This window comes from Pungitius pungitius, chromosome 19 (genome assembly GCF_949316345.1).
Source record: "Pungitius pungitius chromosome 19, fPunPun2.1, whole genome shotgun sequence".
Classification (NCBI taxonomy): domain Eukaryota; kingdom Metazoa; phylum Chordata; class Actinopteri; order Perciformes; family Gasterosteidae; genus Pungitius; species Pungitius pungitius.
Genome location: NC_084918.1, coordinates 3,891,525 through 3,908,582, shown reverse-complemented (window position 1 = coordinate 3,908,582; position 17,058 = coordinate 3,891,525). Strand labels below are relative to the sequence as shown.

Sequence of the window (17,058 nt, the reverse complement as noted above, 5' to 3'; positions counted from 1 at the left end):
TTGGGTGTGGGCTCGGGTGTGTGTGTGTGTGTGTGCGTGCGCGCGCGAGAGAGAGCGAAAGAGAGAGAGACGGGAAAAGGCAAAAGGCATCAGTCGGTGTTGGAGGGGGTCCTGGACGGTGGAAGGCGCTCCCAAAACAGACCTTCATCCGCGCACTGTGGGATTTAAATGAACACATCATGACCATGAAGTGCGGACTCATTCAGTTTCTAATTGCGTTCCCTCTCGTCAGCGGATCTCCTTTCCAGCATGCTGTGTTTCAGGGAAACTCTTACTCCGGCAGAGAAACACGACAGAGAAACAAGTGAGTGACGCACGTTTTGTTTGCGCCATTACGAACCACTCCTCATTTCCCCCTCTCCTGTGCGTCAATGCATTCGGGCGCTTGAGTGAAGTTCTCTCAGGATCCGGAGGGATCAACTGATGGTTTTCTTTTTTTTCTTTTTTTTCTCCCCTGCAGAAACTGGTGCGCGTACGTTGTGCACAAGAACGTGAGCTGCGCCGTGGTGGGGGGCTCTGAGAGCTCCGTGCAGCCGGAGGTGTTCCCGTGTCCCCCGGAGATGCCAAACTGTGCGCAACAAGTGATGTAAGTTCCCACAGGTCCAGGACTCTGGGCGCGTATTCTTTGATTTATGTGTATATATTTTTTTAACCGGATGAGGCAGCTCCTGTTCAGATATATGCGGTTCTGCTTTGTCATTCTATACTTTGTGGTTTGGATTGTTTAGCATTTGTGAACCACGTCATTATTTTCTTAATTACAGCAGCGGTGGAAGAACAATTCAGATGTTAGTTCATACCACAGAGTAAAACTACTTGGATTTAAAATCTCACTTAAGTAAAGGTTGTCATTATGCAAAATCTACAATAAAAGTGCTGGATTTGAATGATGTGTAAATATTACATAGTTGTTCATCTATTTAAATAGTGTTTTAATGATCTGAAACTCCTAAGTATAAGCTGTCAAATAAAGGTAAACTTATAGAAGTAGAAGTGTACTGCAGCATAACTTGTAAAATACCTTAAAGCTGTGCCAAAGTGGAGTTCTAAATGTACTTGGTTACATTACTTGACTGCATTAGAGTGCACTTTGTTGCCTTGCCTTCGGTGCTTCTGCCATGTAACCGACGGCACTCCAACAGAAAGAGATTCATTGATGCAAGAATCTTGAATCTCCATTTGGAAAGAAAAAGGATTCTTCAGGCATCTGTATTGAATCTTCATGATTGTGCAACAGACCCACTCGTGAGATGTAGGTTGAGTGGCAGGACACTGTGGGCCAAAAGTGTCCTCATGAGTGGAAGTGGTGAGAAGTCTTGGCTGATTCCTGATTAACTACATACAAATGACACCTGGTATTTATCATGACTTAGTTTTCAACAAACAAGCATTTCATTGTGCTTTTACCCATTGTATTCCTCAGACGGAGATTTCCACAAATTCTAACTTCATCTAACGAGCAGAATTATTATTAATATTAAAACTATAGTAACAAGCTCTAAAAACCTACTGTTGTGCAGCATGTGTGAATCTCTAGAATGCATCCTTGTCTTTGTGTGTTAAATGCCTCCAGATATCGGACACAATTTAGGCCCACGTATAAGATTGCTTACAAGACTGTGACGGAGCTGGAGTGGAGGTGCTGCCCGGGGTTCCAGGGCCACGACTGCTGGGAGGTGAAAGACGTTCACCTGCTCCAAGTGGAGCGCGTGCCTCACGTTCCAGCCCCACAAGGTGAAAGACTCCATTATGACTGAGGACATCTAGCATTGAAGTACTTGAAACAGAATGAATCGAGTTAGGGGAGAAATGAAAGCCTCAACGTTCCTGCTTCACATCCTTCTTCTCTGTTCTCGCGACAGCTCCGGAGCCGCGCTTAGAGACCCAGAGCAGCCATCCATGGGGACGGGAGGGGCAGTTTGGAGGTCAGGCGGGTCACAAGCCCGCGGGGGTTCATGAAGGAGCTCACAGTGCACCACACCTGGAGGAGGAGGTGCGGAGGCTATCCCAGATGGTCCTCGACATGCAGGCGAGGATGACTGACATGTCCTCCAATCTGAGACTGGACTTCCAAGAGGACGCCAGCAAAATGCTGCTCACGCTGCTGAACAACCACAGACAGCCCGCCGCCGCGAGGGGCGAAGAGACCGTCCAGGTGCAGGACTTCTCCTTTGGGGGCGAGGCAACGCAGATGGAGGAGGTCCTGAACAAGATCAGCCAGGTCTGGGAGGATCTGGAGTCCAAGAGCAACACCCTGGACGACCTGCGGGGTCGCGTCGACCGCCACGGCGAACAGATTCATCTGCTGATGGAGGCCGCCCGCGACCAGCTGTCCACCACTTCCCCACCCGGTCGCCCGGGCGGGGACGCAGCCCTGCGCGCCTACCTGGACGAGAGGATCGGCGCACTAAGAGAGGAGATACTGCAGGGCATGGACATCAAACTGGCAGACATGAAGAACCTGTGCGATTACAAATTAGTGTCGGTTCAGGAGCAGTGTGAGGGACAAGAAACCAACTACCTCAGCCTGGCGGAGCTCATGGACTCAAAAGAAACGGACCTCCGCAACGAGATCCAGGACCTCAAGACCAGGCTGGGTGATCCGGGAAAGGAAAACGCCCGTCTTGCGGAGAACCTTGAGATCTGTCTGAACTCATCCGGGAGGACCGAAGCTTCCCGTTGTCTCTCTGTAGAGGACAAGATGAAGAAACAACAGGCGGAGGCCATCAAGGACCTGAGGGAGACTGTGGAGGACAAGCTGACCTCCATGGAAGACAGACTGACCTCTCTGTTGGCAGACGCAAGCACCAACTCCCCGTCAGGCGGCCTTCTGACTGACGAAGGGAACATCGGCCAACGGAACTTCCAGAGCTTCAGAGCCGCCATAGATGCCATGGAGACTAGTTTAAAAGCCCAAATGAATGGCCTTGGGACCATTGAGGGGAAGCTCCTCAACTGCAGCGCCAGCATTGAGAAGCTACACGGCGAGTTGAGCCACCTGAAGGGGCGCGCGGGCCAGCCGGAGGACTCGCCGCCTCCGCCTCTCAACTCCACGTGGGCCGAGCGGGAGGCCAAGGGCCTCCTGGAGCTCCACGGGACTCGGCACCGGGAGCTGAGGAGCCGCCTGGACGAGCTGGGCGCGCGGGTGGAGGCCGAGGCCGACCTGTGCAGGCGTCGGACCGAGCGCGTCGGCGGGGAGGTGGCCCGCGTGGGCAGCCGCGTCGGCGGCGTGGAGACTCTGTGCGGCGGGCTCGAGCCTCTCTCCGACAGCCTCCGCAGGATCAAGGAGGGCCTGGATAGACACGTGAGCGGGTTGTGGACTTGTGTCCAGCGGCTGAACGGGACGGTCGGAGCTCACGGCCGGGACATCGAGGGACTGAGGGGAGCGTGCGTCGGCCTCCGGGACAGCGTCGCCGACCTGGCCAGAGACCTTCGGGCGCTGACCGGCAGCGACCCCCGAAAGACAGGTGAGCTTCAAACGGTCATCGTCCCTACTGTAGCGATTTAAAGCAACACTTCACATTCCACTCAAATACGCTGTTTTACTTAAAACATGTGAATGTGATCCATCAGCGGCAGATGGCCACTTGGGGCCGGGCCCCTGAAGTCACGTTGAGAGTTGTCCTCACTGAGAATAGTGGGCGTCAAGAAGACTGCGTCCATATTTCGCACAGCGTGCGCTAAAGCGGGAGCTAACTGACTTGTGCTTGTGCTACTGTGGTTTCCATCATCCTTTTCAGCAGCAGCTAAAGAGTCTCGCTTTAAACGCATTTTTACAGGTTCACATTAGGCTACTTTCATGTTTATTATCCAGAGAGGTTTAAAAAGCACCGGCTGGGGATCAATGAAACGAAAGCTGTTATTTCCCGAAACCTTTGAGATCATCGCTTGGACCGATGTCCGTTGGTGCGGTTCATTTGTTGGGGTGTGTTGTGGTGTGCGAGTGAGAGGAGAAGTTGGACTTTCATTTAACCACGTTCTCAGTTACACGAGGCAGGGCTGATTGAAGACACATGCTCCATTTAACAAACGCCTCTTGTGTTGTGCAATGCCTTGGCATTTAACAAACATGTTTTCTCCACTTTTTTTTTTTTTTGCATCCAAGTGTGAAATAATGTCCATAAACTGTAATCTTTAGTTTTTGTACATGTGAATAACAGAACAGTTTAATATAATGTTGATGTTTCTTGCACATTTTAAAAGTAGAAGCGCGCCGTGTTGTTTACGACCCGTCGCTGCTCCCCCCCCCCTGGGACCGGGCGGGTTTTGGGGGGGTTTATGTGGCGGAGGACGCAGCGTACGATCCAGTCCAGGATCTCGGGGGGGTTGGGGGGGGGGGAGGCGACCTACAGTAAAACGTTTAATGAGCAAACGTGTCCAAACTTTTGACTGGCTTCTTTTTGGTCTTCGTCCAGCCAGCTGTCTCCTCCTGCCGCCCCCCCCCCCCCCCCACCCCACACACCCCTCCCCCACACCCCCCGCCCTCCCTCCTCCTCTGAGGATCATGGAAAATGCTGCTTAGACTCGTCCATTAGAGAGAGATCTCCACACAGCTTATCGCAGGAAGCACTCATGGCCCAGAGCGTGTGTTTGGACGAGACGCCACTGGACGGACATCTAAAAGTCCTCCGTTTCTTTATTCCACTCCCGACCCTTCAAGTCCTTCTGCAGTTCTCTCACTTTTCTTCTCTTTACCTGCGTGGGGCTGGGTTCCTTTTCTGTCAAAATAAACCCTGTGCAACCGGGGTCCCGAGGGTCATAGGTCAATGTGTTTACCGTGATGTCATACCCGCTGCAGACCTTAAATGAGAGAGGGTCAGCAAAGGGACCGGGGCACACGGGCCGCTTTCAGCGCGTATCGTGACGTCGCCTCTTTGATTTTTCTGTGGCTTGACATAATTTATTGTGGCTTGCCGTAATAAATCAAAGAGAAATACATGAGCCTCGGAGGTTTTGCTTGAAATCCCCGTTTCCTCGTTTAACAATGTGCACAATGTGCACAACAGCTGCTCAAAGTTGAGAAAAACTGACCTGTTTATAGATTCATAATTGAACTCAAATGTGAGTCAGTCAATTCTTCACCTTGAAATACTTTAAAAGACAAATTGGTCTTTTAAAGGTTATTTTTACAAAATATTTTTCCTACTGCTGTATAGATCGGCTAGTTTAATATCAAGAGCAACTTTTACCAAGTATTAAGACCCTGATAATAGATTTTGACACAGATATTCTGCAAGTTAGTGTCTCCCTGAACCGAAGATTTAAAGACACTGCTGAATAAATGTTATTTAATTATATAACTCAAGTTATTTTATTTTTTTTCTTTTCACTGTGCAAACCTTGTGTCTCCTTATGGTTATGATTAATCACAAAAAAGGGGGGGGCGAATCCTAATAAGTGGCACTTCCTGCTTGTCAGCGTGCTGTAGGACGGGTCCTAATCCTTTCGCTTGCTCATCACCACTTAAAGCCTCAAACTCTCCATGACGGGGAGCTACTGAGGATGCTCAACGAAGAGATAAGGCGACACAAAGGGGGGGGGGGGGGGGGGGGGCGCATTCTCTGCTCAGCACTCAAACACGATAACCCCCCCCCCCTCCCTACCTGTGAGCCAAAAACACGATGAGACCTGACCGCATCCCTTCAAGAGCTATAAAGCCTTGAGGGCTTTGGACTCGTTTTGTCCTACAGCGACTCACCAAAGGAATCCGTTAATCTTCCAAGGTCTGGATGCAACGATTCATGAATCGGAATCGTATGAGCTCACTGTGCTTTCTTTGCTTTGCCATAAGTGAGTCACCTCGTGCGATGGTGCCGCCGTGTGGTCCTTGTTTAGGGCTCGCCTCTTTCATCGCGGTGATCGCTCCAGCGTGCGCACACGCATGCTGTGTTTGCCTCCTCTGTCCTCGCCGCGTCTGAAACCACTTTACAATCCACCCCCCCCCCCCATCGAAGGAGACCCCTGGCATAGCTCGCTTTATGTGAGGAGCGACACCAGTAACACTGTGTGTGTGTGTGCAGACTCAACCCCCATGTGTGGTTTTATGGTCCCCCCCCCCGTCTGCTGATGGAACACGTGGCCGTGTCTCGGTATGCTGCTGGTATGCCTTTGATGGGGGAGGGGGTTGTTCCCGCTGCGCCCCCCAGCCAGGAGGGCTGATTGCTCGTTTTCAGGAATGCAGCGGTGCGCGGAGCTCAGAGGTGACGGGAGAGGAGGACGGAGGCCTGTCATCTTCTTTTGTTTATGTCCATGGGGGGACAGGCCCGGACGTCCCCTCGCTGTTTGTCCGTTAATGACAGATGACGGCAAAAAATGGTGGAAAGTGGAAATAGAACAAGTTGCTGCATAGTTCAGACGCCCTGGACAAGTTTCTCCTATAACTTAACTGCAGTTTGGTTACAATAAAATACCGTATTTTTCTAGATTTATGGCCTCACCTGCCTTACCTGGAGCCCCGCCCCCAAGCACTCACTCCACGTCTTGTCTCTTTCAGGTCTTCGGGTTGCCGTGGAGGACGCGGGACCCCTCCGGCCTGTAAGTAAGACCCTCGCGGGGCCAGCTGCTCCCCAGGAGGCCTCCCTCCCTCAGCCACCCGTGACGGAGACCGGAGAGGCGGGACCCCCCGGCAGGATGACCTCGTCCACGCTGCCCAGAGGGACGGACGGCAGCACGATGCCCGTCTCGGGTTTTGCTGGAGCTCCAGGTGAGGACGCGCTGCCGCCCCATTGTCTCGCGTGCCGTTCGTACCTTTCATCTCGCTCTATTCCGCAGCTCACCCGGTCAAATCCGCTGGTGGTGCGAACGCGGCCCACAGACCATCGTCGCAGGCGGCGTCAGGTCAGAACTTCGATTCCCCCCCCCCCCCCCCCGCCTCCTGTCCGATGTGCCGTTTTGTCAGCTCATGTTTTGCCGTCCCGTGCTCAGGTGAGACGCCGTCCTTCTCAGCCGGCCTGACCCTCCCGCCCCCCCAGGGGCGGCTTGGAATCGTCCGATTCGACAAGGTGCTGGTCAACGACGGAGGACACTACGACGCTAACACGGGTAAAAACCCCATCGACCCCCCCCCCCCCCCCCCCCCACCCCCCATTCAAGACAATGTATGTCTTGAATGGACACAAATAACAGCAGCACTGACAATCGTTTCCAGTGTTTGAAGGCTCCCTCGTCCGTGTCGTCCCCAGGTGTCTTCACCGCCCCGAGGGACGGCCGCTACCTGCTGACCGCCGTGCTGGCGGCCCGGCGGGGCGAGAGGCTGGAGGCGGTCCTCTCCGTGTCCGGCCGCGGCGTGCACAGGCTGGGCCCGGCGGCGGGCGACGGGTGCGACTGCGGCGGCTCGGCCTCGCTGAGCCTCGTCCTGCCGCTGAGGACAGGGGACCGGGCCGCGCTGCTGGTGACCGCCGGGGAACTCGCCGCCTCGTCCTCCTCCGAGATCCTGTCGTCCTTCAGCGGCGTGCTGCTGCGCGCGGAGAGGTAGCGCCGCCGCTTTTAAAGGGGCCTTTTTGGGGGAAGCGCGGCGTGAGCGGCGTGCGTCACTGGGGACGCGTAAAACTCCATTTCTTCTGTCGTCCGTACTCATGGCGTGGCCACATCGCCTGGTTCGTGACCTTGATTTGAAATCGTCATTCTTGCTTGAACATTTAATTGGTAAATGCCAAAAGGTTTTCTCATCCTACAATTCATATTGTTCAAGAGTCAGTGTGGGAAACACAGTTTAATTGAATACTAACACAATACATGTAGTACAGAGTTCATACTTTACACTATAAATTGCTTTATAAACAGTGCTTTTTCCTGAGCTCATCTGTCACCGTTTAACAAATGCAAAGTATGGAAATACTTTTGTCCTCAAAGTTCATCGCTTTCATAGAAAGAATGCTTTAGTTTGTTACTGAGCGTTAGAAGGATCAAAACAAAGAGGTATTACATCACTATACTCTAGTTTTCACAATGGCATCATTGATGGTAAATCAAAACAATCCTGGCAAAACCATCATCAAAAAGCCTGATTTACCATAGCAGCAGTATTTAATGTACACAAAGTGCTTTTTTTTTTTCTTCAATATGCAGTTATGCAATTATTATGTACAAGCCAAATAATTTCATGGATAATAGTGCAAAATCATTAAGCTTTGGAGCAAAGATGTAAAACATTAAATTAAAAGGCCTCAAATGGATGAAAACGCTGTTCATGTTACATTTGTTTTTATGACCGATCTGTATAATTTCAGTCCATATTAAGCCAGTGGCCTGTTTTAGCACTTTTAAGGAATGTCTTCTCATAAGCGCTGTAACAATAAAACTATGAAACCGACATGTCATACTTCTTATCTGCCAGAAGCCGACAGCGTCTTTAAAAAACACCGTGTTCAAGCGTGAGGAATGCAGGTGCATGATGGGAATACCCCCAAAATCTGAAGAGATCATCTAAAACTCTGGAGGACATTCACGTCCCAAATTCTCTCTCCGGAGTAGAGGAAATCAAACTACTCCAGTGATGCTCAGAGCCGTCACTGCTCCGTTACTGTGACTTCGATTGGTCCCCCGTCGAGTCACAGCAGCTCGTCCGGACGCAGCGCTGCGATTGGCTGTCTCCAGTAGCAGAAGGAGCTGAACTCGGGGCAGCTGAAGGAGGCGCCGTGCCGCGAACTCCGCAGGGGGAACACGTGCTCCACCAGCTCACTCAGCCGGCTGTACCTGTGAAACGAAAGGCAGCGAATGAAGCGCCCCTCCTCCTCCTCCTCCTCCTCCTCCTCCTCCGGGGCTCAAACCACTCACGATGTTTTAATGCCTCTGGCCTGCTCCAGGATCAGCTCGCCTCTGGGGTTCACCGTGAAGATCCGGCACGCGGGCACGCCCACCTGCTTGTAGGCGAACACGTCCTTTAACGCGGAGGGGGGGGGGGAGAAGACGATTAAGGGACGCCGTCGGAGTCATCGCCTCCCAACGCCACAACAGAAACGTGTCACGTACGCTCTCTCGGTTTCCGAAGGCCGCGTAGAAGGGATGTGCGTTGGGGGAGAACAGGCTCTTGATGTCCGCGAGGCATTCGATCTTGAACTTCTCTGGCTTTTTTTCGATGACCTCTCTAACGGGGAGGGGGGGGGGGGAGGAAGGCAACGACAGGATTTAAGCAGTTGCAACCATTTGAAGAGTCGGTGCGTATCCAACATCACCATAGAAACGGGGTGGGTAAGGTGGACACCGAGGACGTACCTGTGGAAGGCCGAGAAGAGGCTGCTGGGGGAGAGCATGAGGGGCCCCTGAGGCAGGAGGGTCCCTCTGTCGTTCACCCGGTGCAGATACCCACGGGTCATGTCCGCCATGCCGATTGCTCGGGCCGAACAGTAGAGGAACTTGTAGCCATTCCTGCGGCGGTCAGATGCATTTCATCTTTCTGATTAACCGTAGCCACTTGGCTGGTCTTTTATACATGCAACAACATTAAAGATTTGTTTTTTTTTCATCGGCATTTAAAGCGGTATTACATCATGTGTTATTGCTGATAACCAGTCGGTGTCTTACTCGTGCACGGAGTGGTAAAGCTTCGCGATGCCTTGGTGAGTCCAGTCTTTGCCGAGCTGAGGGAGAATCTGACCGAACACGTCGGATCTGTGGGGGGGGGCGGGAAAGAAACTAATAACCGCACTAAAAAGTAAATACTAAGGAAACGAATGTGACTGATTCAAAGCACGGAGGGATATTTTTTTCTCGGCCTGAGGACTCTCTCGTACTTGGTGATGGTGCCGTCGATGTCGGAGATTATGACCTTGTCGTCCCAGCTCCACAGGTAGATGGTGCCCTGGCAGCGACACGTCCCCTGGTACTGGGTGGTGATGCTGAAGGTGACGTCATTAGGCCCCTCCCTTAGCTTCAGGGTGGCCTGGTGCAATCAATGGAGTTTAAAGGCATCACCAATGCATTTGGCATTGATTGCGTTTGCATACTATCATCCAGGCTATCACTTGTCTTACTATCTGGTCAGAAGACAGGCGCAGCGACTTCTTGTAGGAGTGGAGGGGCGGCGCCGTGCCCTCCGGCTGCGGGCACTCAGCGGGCGTCGCAGCCGGAGGGAAAGCCTTCAGCTCTTTGGTCTCGTCGTCGCTGGACCACTCGGCTGCTTTCGGCCTGAACCCACAGGGGAAAGACATTAGCAAGTGAGAAACTTTATGATTATATGAGCGAGAGCATTGAGCATGGTGTTCATGGACGTGTTCATTTGGAGGCACCAGAGGGCAGCGCATCTCCTCCTCTGCCCGCGGCTCTGATTTTGACACTAAAAGACACAAAGTGCTTTTAATTTTTTTCCACATAAACAGCCTAAATAATCGTTAACACAAATAAGAATCTCCCGGTTGCCCCTGAGCTCTTAAGGCTGAGTTGATTAATCCCAGAATATATGGCCTGCGTGGGGCATGTTTACCCAACACTACTCGTTGTGTGTGTGTGTGTGTGTGTGTGTGTGTGTGTGTGTGTGTGTGTGTGTGTGTGTGTGTGTGTGTGTGTGTGTGTGTGTGTGTGTGTGTTGCTGCTGACTCACTGTGTTTCTGGGGCCTGGTGGGGGGGGGCGGGGCTTTCTCTGGTCAGAGACTCTTGGTTCTCTAACTTGGACTCTGATGACAACTGAAGAAAGACGAGAGACATTACCTGCCATTCTTTACCCGACCATGTCAGACATTACCTTTATTGTTTTTTTTTTTTCTACATGGCAGCCCCCGCCCTAAAGTACACCCTGCTTTGTTGTCTAAAGCGCGCTAAATGTCATGCTGCAATGAAGAAGACTTGAAATGAGTTTCGAGACCATTGACCCCCCGTTTACAATGTTTACTTAAGATTAAATCAAGTGACAAGTAGAGTCATCTGTCGCAGACTTCTTTACAATCTTATTTTGTTTATCCACCGGAGAGACGCCCCCCGGTGGCCATTAGAGAGAACGTTTTCAAAACCAGAGGTTTGCCGCCGGCTGTAAGCACACGGATGCAGGTTTAACTTTATCTTTATCTGTGGCACACACGGTACCTGCTTTATGCTGCTCTTCCTCCAGAACCACCAGCGCCCGGACTTTTTGGGCATCTTCTCCTTCACCCAGGCCTCCTCTGTAGCCTGACATTCAGACAGATGATGCATGTGTCCAAAAGGTTGAAGACGCAGCTACACATGACAGTATGAACGTGTTGAAATAACGGGATACCTTTGGAAGGTTCTTCTGAAAAGCCTGCATGCTAAGTATTAACGGTGCTGCCAGAGTCCAGTTGTAATATCTGGAGAGAAAAAGCTTTCATTTGTTAATGATTTTATCTTCTCAGACTGTGAGGTTTAGCAACTGAATCAAGAAGTAGGAAAACTAGCCTGTTTGCAATTTTTACCACCAAATTGGGATTGTCGATTATTGCTGGGTTCTCTGCAAATTCATTGTAGTTGATGATGTGCTCCATGAACTTTTCTGAAACATAAAAACCTGATCAAAAATGACATTATACATTATTTATGACCTGCTCTGAATGCGGGGGCTAAGAGGCACGCTAGTCAAAACGCATGCAGGCCGTATATGCACTAAATTGGGTACCTTTGGGGATCTCCGAGTTCTCCCCGACCCCCCCACACAGAGACAGCGTGACGTCGGGGAGGTCTCCGGCGGAGTCCGACAGACACTCGGTGCCGCTGTCGGCCGCCGCGCTGCCCACGGACTGAGGAGACTGGGATCCAGAGCGCCTGCCCATCTCCTGAACCTGATCGGACTCGCTTAAAAAAAAAAACAACGTGGAAAGGTCAGCGTTGTAGATGCCTGCAGCCCGTGTTTTTCTGGCTTCTGCAGGTCGGGCCTATGGACCTCGAGCCTCAATATTTTAGGTGCAATTGCGGCTACGAAGCAGAAGAACTCAAATGAATCGTTAGATGTAGGCAGTAAATGTCTCGTCATGTACTGTAAATACTCCCGAACACTAGTGAGAGAGACCTTTTTGGGAAGTACCGGGCTACAACATCCGGATCAAGTGCGGTCAGGTCATCCAGGTAGATGTCTTCAGGCCCCTGGTGTTGGCTCCTCTTCCTCACACCTTTTCCTATAAGCAAGACAAAAGACAAACTTCTCAGAAAAAATCGCTGAGCTTATTTTTTATCTTTTTCTTGTCACTTTTCTTTGTACTTCTGCATGTGAATGCAGAGCAGCCCCTGAAAATACACCCAGGCCCAGATAGAAGACCACATCCTTCCTGTTAACATCACAACTGAACTGTATGTATAGTTTTACTCCTCACTTTCCCACGATTAGCAACCATTAAATAACTGACTGTGATAACAACATTTTTATCCAGCTGTTTGAGTCAGGTCAATACCGCAATCTTTCTATTTCATTCTTCCCATAAGAATAAATTGTCTTTTTAGGTCTTTTCTGGAGAAAAATAAACCCATTGTATTCTTTTTTTTGTATCATTTGTTTATGCTCGACATGAACATATTGTCTATTAGAGCGAGTGCATTTTAGTTGAGGCATGACGTTGCTTTTTAATAAAAAACGTTATTACCATTAACCATTAAGTATTTTTGTAGAGTATTTTTCTCTTCATTTGTGTAATTATCTTGAAACAACTTTTCCACTCATAAATCCATACAGTGTCTGCACTGGACTCACCCCTCTTGTTGACGGGCGAGTCGGTGGGCTTCGAGGGGCCTTCGCCGACGGTGCCTGCGGAGCCGCTGGCCCGGCGGCTGGGCGGCGACGACTTCCACCTGGCGGCGTGTGCGGCGGGCGGGCCGAGGCCGAGGTCGCCGGGACACGGCCCGGAGGCCAACCCGCACCCGGAACCCTGGACGTCTGCGCTGGCCGGGGCCTCGCAGGCGGGCCGGTCGACTGGAGCGGTCCGCGGCTCGGGTTTCACGATGAGACCCGCGGTTCTCTCTCCCTCCCCTTCCTCCGCGGCTTCCGTACTCGAGATGACCCTGAAATGCGTGTTCTCAGACGGAGCGATGGTCAACGCCTTTGGCTCGGATTTGTCCTTTTTGTTGACCTGGATGTCGAGAAAGGAAGATCACGTTCACACACTGAATAATCCTCCAAATAATGAATGAGTGAGGATATGAAGGAAACTTGTCTCAGAGTCCAGACCAGGTCCTGAGAGTCTAGATCTGCATCCTACCCGGGTGGACTCGGGAAACTCTCCCCAGGTCCACTGCATGTGGGCCTCGGCCCCGTGCATGCTGTCCGCCGGCTTCACCATCAGCTCGGAGTCGCTCTTGGGTGACGTGGGCTCCGCCCCTTCCCTGCTGCAAGCACAAACGCCACATTTCCACTGAGTCGGCTGCCGCGACCTTGCGGGAGTGACTTTGTGTTTAGGTGAAGCGGATCATCTCGTTGTTTCGCTGTGCCCTGTGTGAACAGTGTAAATATTGACGTACGCCGTGCAAGGGGACCAGTCTCCGTCCGAGAAAGGGTAGCTGTCCCACTCGAGGCCCGTCGGGGGGGAATGCCGCCTGTGGTCCACGTTGTCCTTCGTCGGGCAGAGCGCCGACGCCCTGGCGACAGGAAGCAATGAAACGAACCGGAAGATGCATGACGACTAACACAGAGATCCATCGTTAAAAACCCCTCTAATTACCCTGCGCTGTGCTCCTCGTCTGAGCTGAGCTCGCACAGCTCCGGCTCCCCCCCCGCGGGTGTGGTCTGCCCCTCCCTGCGTGGCTCGGCCTTGTGCTTCTTCCTGCGTCTCCTCTTCTTCTTGCCGGCCGCGTTGGAGCAGGGTTGGAGGTTCCCACAGGACGGGTCTTCTGGACCCCGGAACAGAGCCTCCTCTGTGGGGATGGGGGAGGTCACCAGGTGGGCCGGGACGATCTCCTGTGAACAATCAACAGGTGTTTGGCTAAACGCTAACTATGTTCACTGTCTTTTAGTTTTAGTTTAGTTATTTCTACTCATAATATAAATTAGCTTTATTAACATGATGTTCTTTCGTTGAATCTAGACTCACGTTGTTTTGCTCAGTCTCCTGAACAAAAAAGGCCTCTCCATTGTCTCCGAGCTTCATGTGCAGCTCTACAGGTTCCCCGTTGATTTCTATATCGATCTAAGGAGTCAAACAACAGCCTTCTGTGAGAAACCATCTGGGCTTTACTGTGTGGTTCAACACAGCAGACGTCAATGACGTTTGTTCATGCACAACACAGCTTATGGTTTGGAAAAAAAAAAAAAAACCTGAGCCTCAGATTTACCTGAAGAATTAGAGTTAAGCCAGAGAAGAAGAAAGAAACAGGGAACAGCTTGTACACGGCTCGCTGCTCTCAGCAAATGCCACAAGTTTCTATGCATGTGTAGAACTGACCTCTGCCTTCTTGGGGTCAATAACACACAAAGACATCCAGTACGTGAGCTTCTGCAAGGTCACAATCTTTAATTTGATCGATAGGGTTGCAAAACGAGCCGACGTCTCCGGCAAGATGACCACACTTGGAAATAGGTCAAGATCAACGATGACAAACAAACTTTTAAACAAGAATTGAATAATCTCAACATTAACAAGTTGCACAAGATAACTAAAAGCATTGGAGGATGGACTACAAAATACTTGCAAAATGCAAACGTTGTTAGAATGTTGCCAAAAAGACTCCCGAACACGAGCCTCTAAACACCAAGGGATGCCACTCACTACTTTCTCCCTGGAGCGCAGCACTCCCAGTTTCCCGAAGCGCACGTGGAACGGGGAGCACTGGAACGTCCCGTCGGGCTGTCGGACCACGACCGCGTCGATGCAGCCCGACAGCGTGGCCTGGTTGATCCCCTTGTACAGCTCCTTCACCGTCACCAGCAGCTGCCCCACGTAGTTCATGGCGTCCACCTGTCAGTGGAGAGAACGCTCCGCGGTTAACCTTCTCGCGTCTCACGGCCCCCCCCCTTCTTGTTCAGAATAGTCTGCCAAGGAAGTGCAAGCCGGTCCCTGAACGCAGCGGCTCTGTCCCATTTCCTTCAAAAGAGTCCTGAGCAGAGTGTGCAGGGTGTGTGTGTGTGTGTGTGTGTCTCTCTCACATTAAAAAACCCAATTTGGGTCACAATCACCCTCCACTGTGGTCCTTCTTAGAGTCGCATGTTGCCATCCGAGCATCACCAGCCGTTTCCTAGATCATCCCTGCGAGTCACGCGTGTGTCATCATGGGCTCAGCACCTGTAATTACTGCTGAGGACGTAACGGCGGCTTAACTGAAGGCTGGATGGAACGACGCCGACAACGGGCTGAAATAAATACGCCAAACTCCACACTCGTGGGTCTGGCTTTGAGCGTGCGGCCCGCCTGCAGAGTGAGAGTGCGTCGCTCGTTTCGAGGACAAAGCAGAAGAGTCCAGATGGGAGTCGCTGACCCCCCCCCCCCCCCCCCCCTGACAACACACTCTGCGCACGACCTAACGCACCACATTTAGAAAAAGGGCGTCGACTCCCACAGCGCTTCACACCGGCGCCTCTGCTTTGCAGCACCTGAAGCCTGAATAGAAATGGCGTGGTTCGATGGCGTGCTGCAGAATGAGGCCTTAATGGGCTGAAATTAGACTTCAACTCAGAGTGTGCGTCCTGATCAGAGTAGTGTTCACACAAAGGAGAGACGCAAACTGCCTTTCTGGGTAAAGCTGCATGGAAATTCCACTTCCTTCTATGGCTCCTGGTTGTTTCCAAACAAACAACTATTATCTGTTATCTGTTAATCGCACAAGTATTTCTTTGATTAATTGATCCAAAGAACAACAACAAAAATGCTGAGTTATTCGGAGGTCTTGTTTGTCCAGAAAAGAGTCCAAAACCTAAAGTTACTAGAAGAACACTAAGGCGCTGGAACCAGATTATAAAAATGTTGATGATAAATCCAAGCATTTTTCTGGGCAAAAGCTCCATCGACTCGACAGCCAAAGCCCGATGACGAAGACGGGTCAAAGGTGAGGAATTGGAACTTGAGTTTTCAAGGTCAAAAGAGAATGAAATAATTAAGCCACTTTTAAAAGCTTTCATGTGCTTCCATTTTGTGGCTGTGCATTCACAGGAAGCGAAATGCAACGACATAATAGTTTCACTCTGCCCTGAGGCAACAATACAACCTGAATGGTTACAGAACATTTATTTAAAAAAAAAGACCCAACAAACTACTAAAGCTTTCATTTTTGTGCCAGATTACAAAGAAAGCCCACTCATCGATGACGCAAATCCAGAGCAGAAGTAACTCCTCCGCGACACTCCGGGGGACCTTAAAGAGGTGTTAATCCTGTTTGCAAGATTAGGACCGATCTAGCTGTCCTGTCCCCGCCTGGGACAACGTGAGTCAGCCGGGGTTGTTGTGACCAACACGTTTCATTTCCACCAGCATGCTCAGACCAAACATCCTGCCCTCAGCCGGCCGACTGCATGCTGGTATCTGTGGCTCCATCTTACTACTACTGCACTGCTGTTAGATACCACTCTGCACAATGTGTGCTCAGTATGTCTCCATTGGTTTGTCAACCCTGTCTTCATTTTTCAGCCCAAATACCCTTTGTTGTTTTTTTTTAATTATTTGGATACTTCCACTGCTCATTCAGTTGAATGCAGAGCCGTTATAACACCTGTTTACGATTGAGATTTAATGCAGCACACTGACGTTTCAGAAGCATCTCTAACGTGTCCACCTACCTTCATCATATTTATGACGTCACCCGTAGTGTAGTTCAATCTACAGAAGCACCTTCACACTAGAATTACTCAGGTATAACACACGGTGCGTTTAGGGACGCAACTCGAGGGTTTAGTCGGAGAAAAAAAAAAACATTGTGAGACATGTTAGAATAGTGTTAACAGCAACAAGGCGTCGTGGTAAATACCCGCTTTATCCTCACGCGCACCGGTCCGTGTTCATCGCGAACCTCCGGCCGGACGTCGCGTTACTTTGCGCCCCTCGACAGTTCCACAAATGCGGCACAACCTCCCCCCACCCCTACCCACTCCACGCCGCCGCCGCCTCGCTTGTGAGACTCGTACCTGCTGCAGAAAGAGCCGGTGGCACCTGCGGGCGGCTCGTGCGCCGGTTGGAGTCTCCCGTGCCGTTTGCCGCTGCC

At 51.2% G+C, this 17,058-nt stretch overlaps 2 protein-coding genes across 2 annotated transcripts; one reads left to right on the top strand and one right to left on the bottom strand.

Moving 5' to 3' along the window:
- The first annotated feature begins 84 nt into the window (after window positions 1-84).
- On the top strand, window positions 85-8,051 carry emilin2b (elastin microfibril interfacer 2b). The gene is made up of 8 exons (XM_037456286.2): window positions 85-304; window positions 461-586; window positions 1,574-1,734; window positions 1,863-3,467; window positions 6,494-6,703; window positions 6,772-6,837; window positions 6,925-7,041; window positions 7,182-8,051. Exons 1-8 carry the CDS (start codon window positions 180-182, stop codon window positions 7,472-7,474), a joined length of 2,703 nt encoding a protein of 900 aa, XP_037312183.2. The 5' UTR covers window positions 85-179; the 3' UTR covers window positions 7,475-8,051.
- A 133-nt stretch (window positions 8,052-8,184) lies between these two features.
- Window positions 8,185-17,058, bottom strand: LOC119198787 (phosphatidate phosphatase LPIN2-like). Its single transcript, XM_037456288.2, has 20 exons — window positions 16,982-17,058; window positions 14,637-14,825; window positions 13,962-14,057; window positions 13,593-13,828; window positions 13,393-13,509; window positions 13,134-13,260; window positions 12,629-13,004; window positions 11,954-12,059; window positions 11,564-11,739; window positions 11,347-11,440; window positions 11,189-11,258; window positions 11,017-11,100; window positions 10,538-10,620; window positions 9,972-10,125; window positions 9,732-9,880; window positions 9,523-9,609; window positions 9,214-9,366; window positions 8,971-9,085; window positions 8,776-8,879; window positions 8,185-8,694 (listed from the first exon to the last, which is right to left on the bottom strand). Exons 2-20 carry the CDS (start codon window positions 14,814-14,816, stop codon window positions 8,550-8,552), a joined length of 2,652 nt encoding a protein of 883 aa, XP_037312185.2. The 5' UTR covers window positions 14,817-14,825; window positions 16,982-17,058; the 3' UTR covers window positions 8,185-8,549.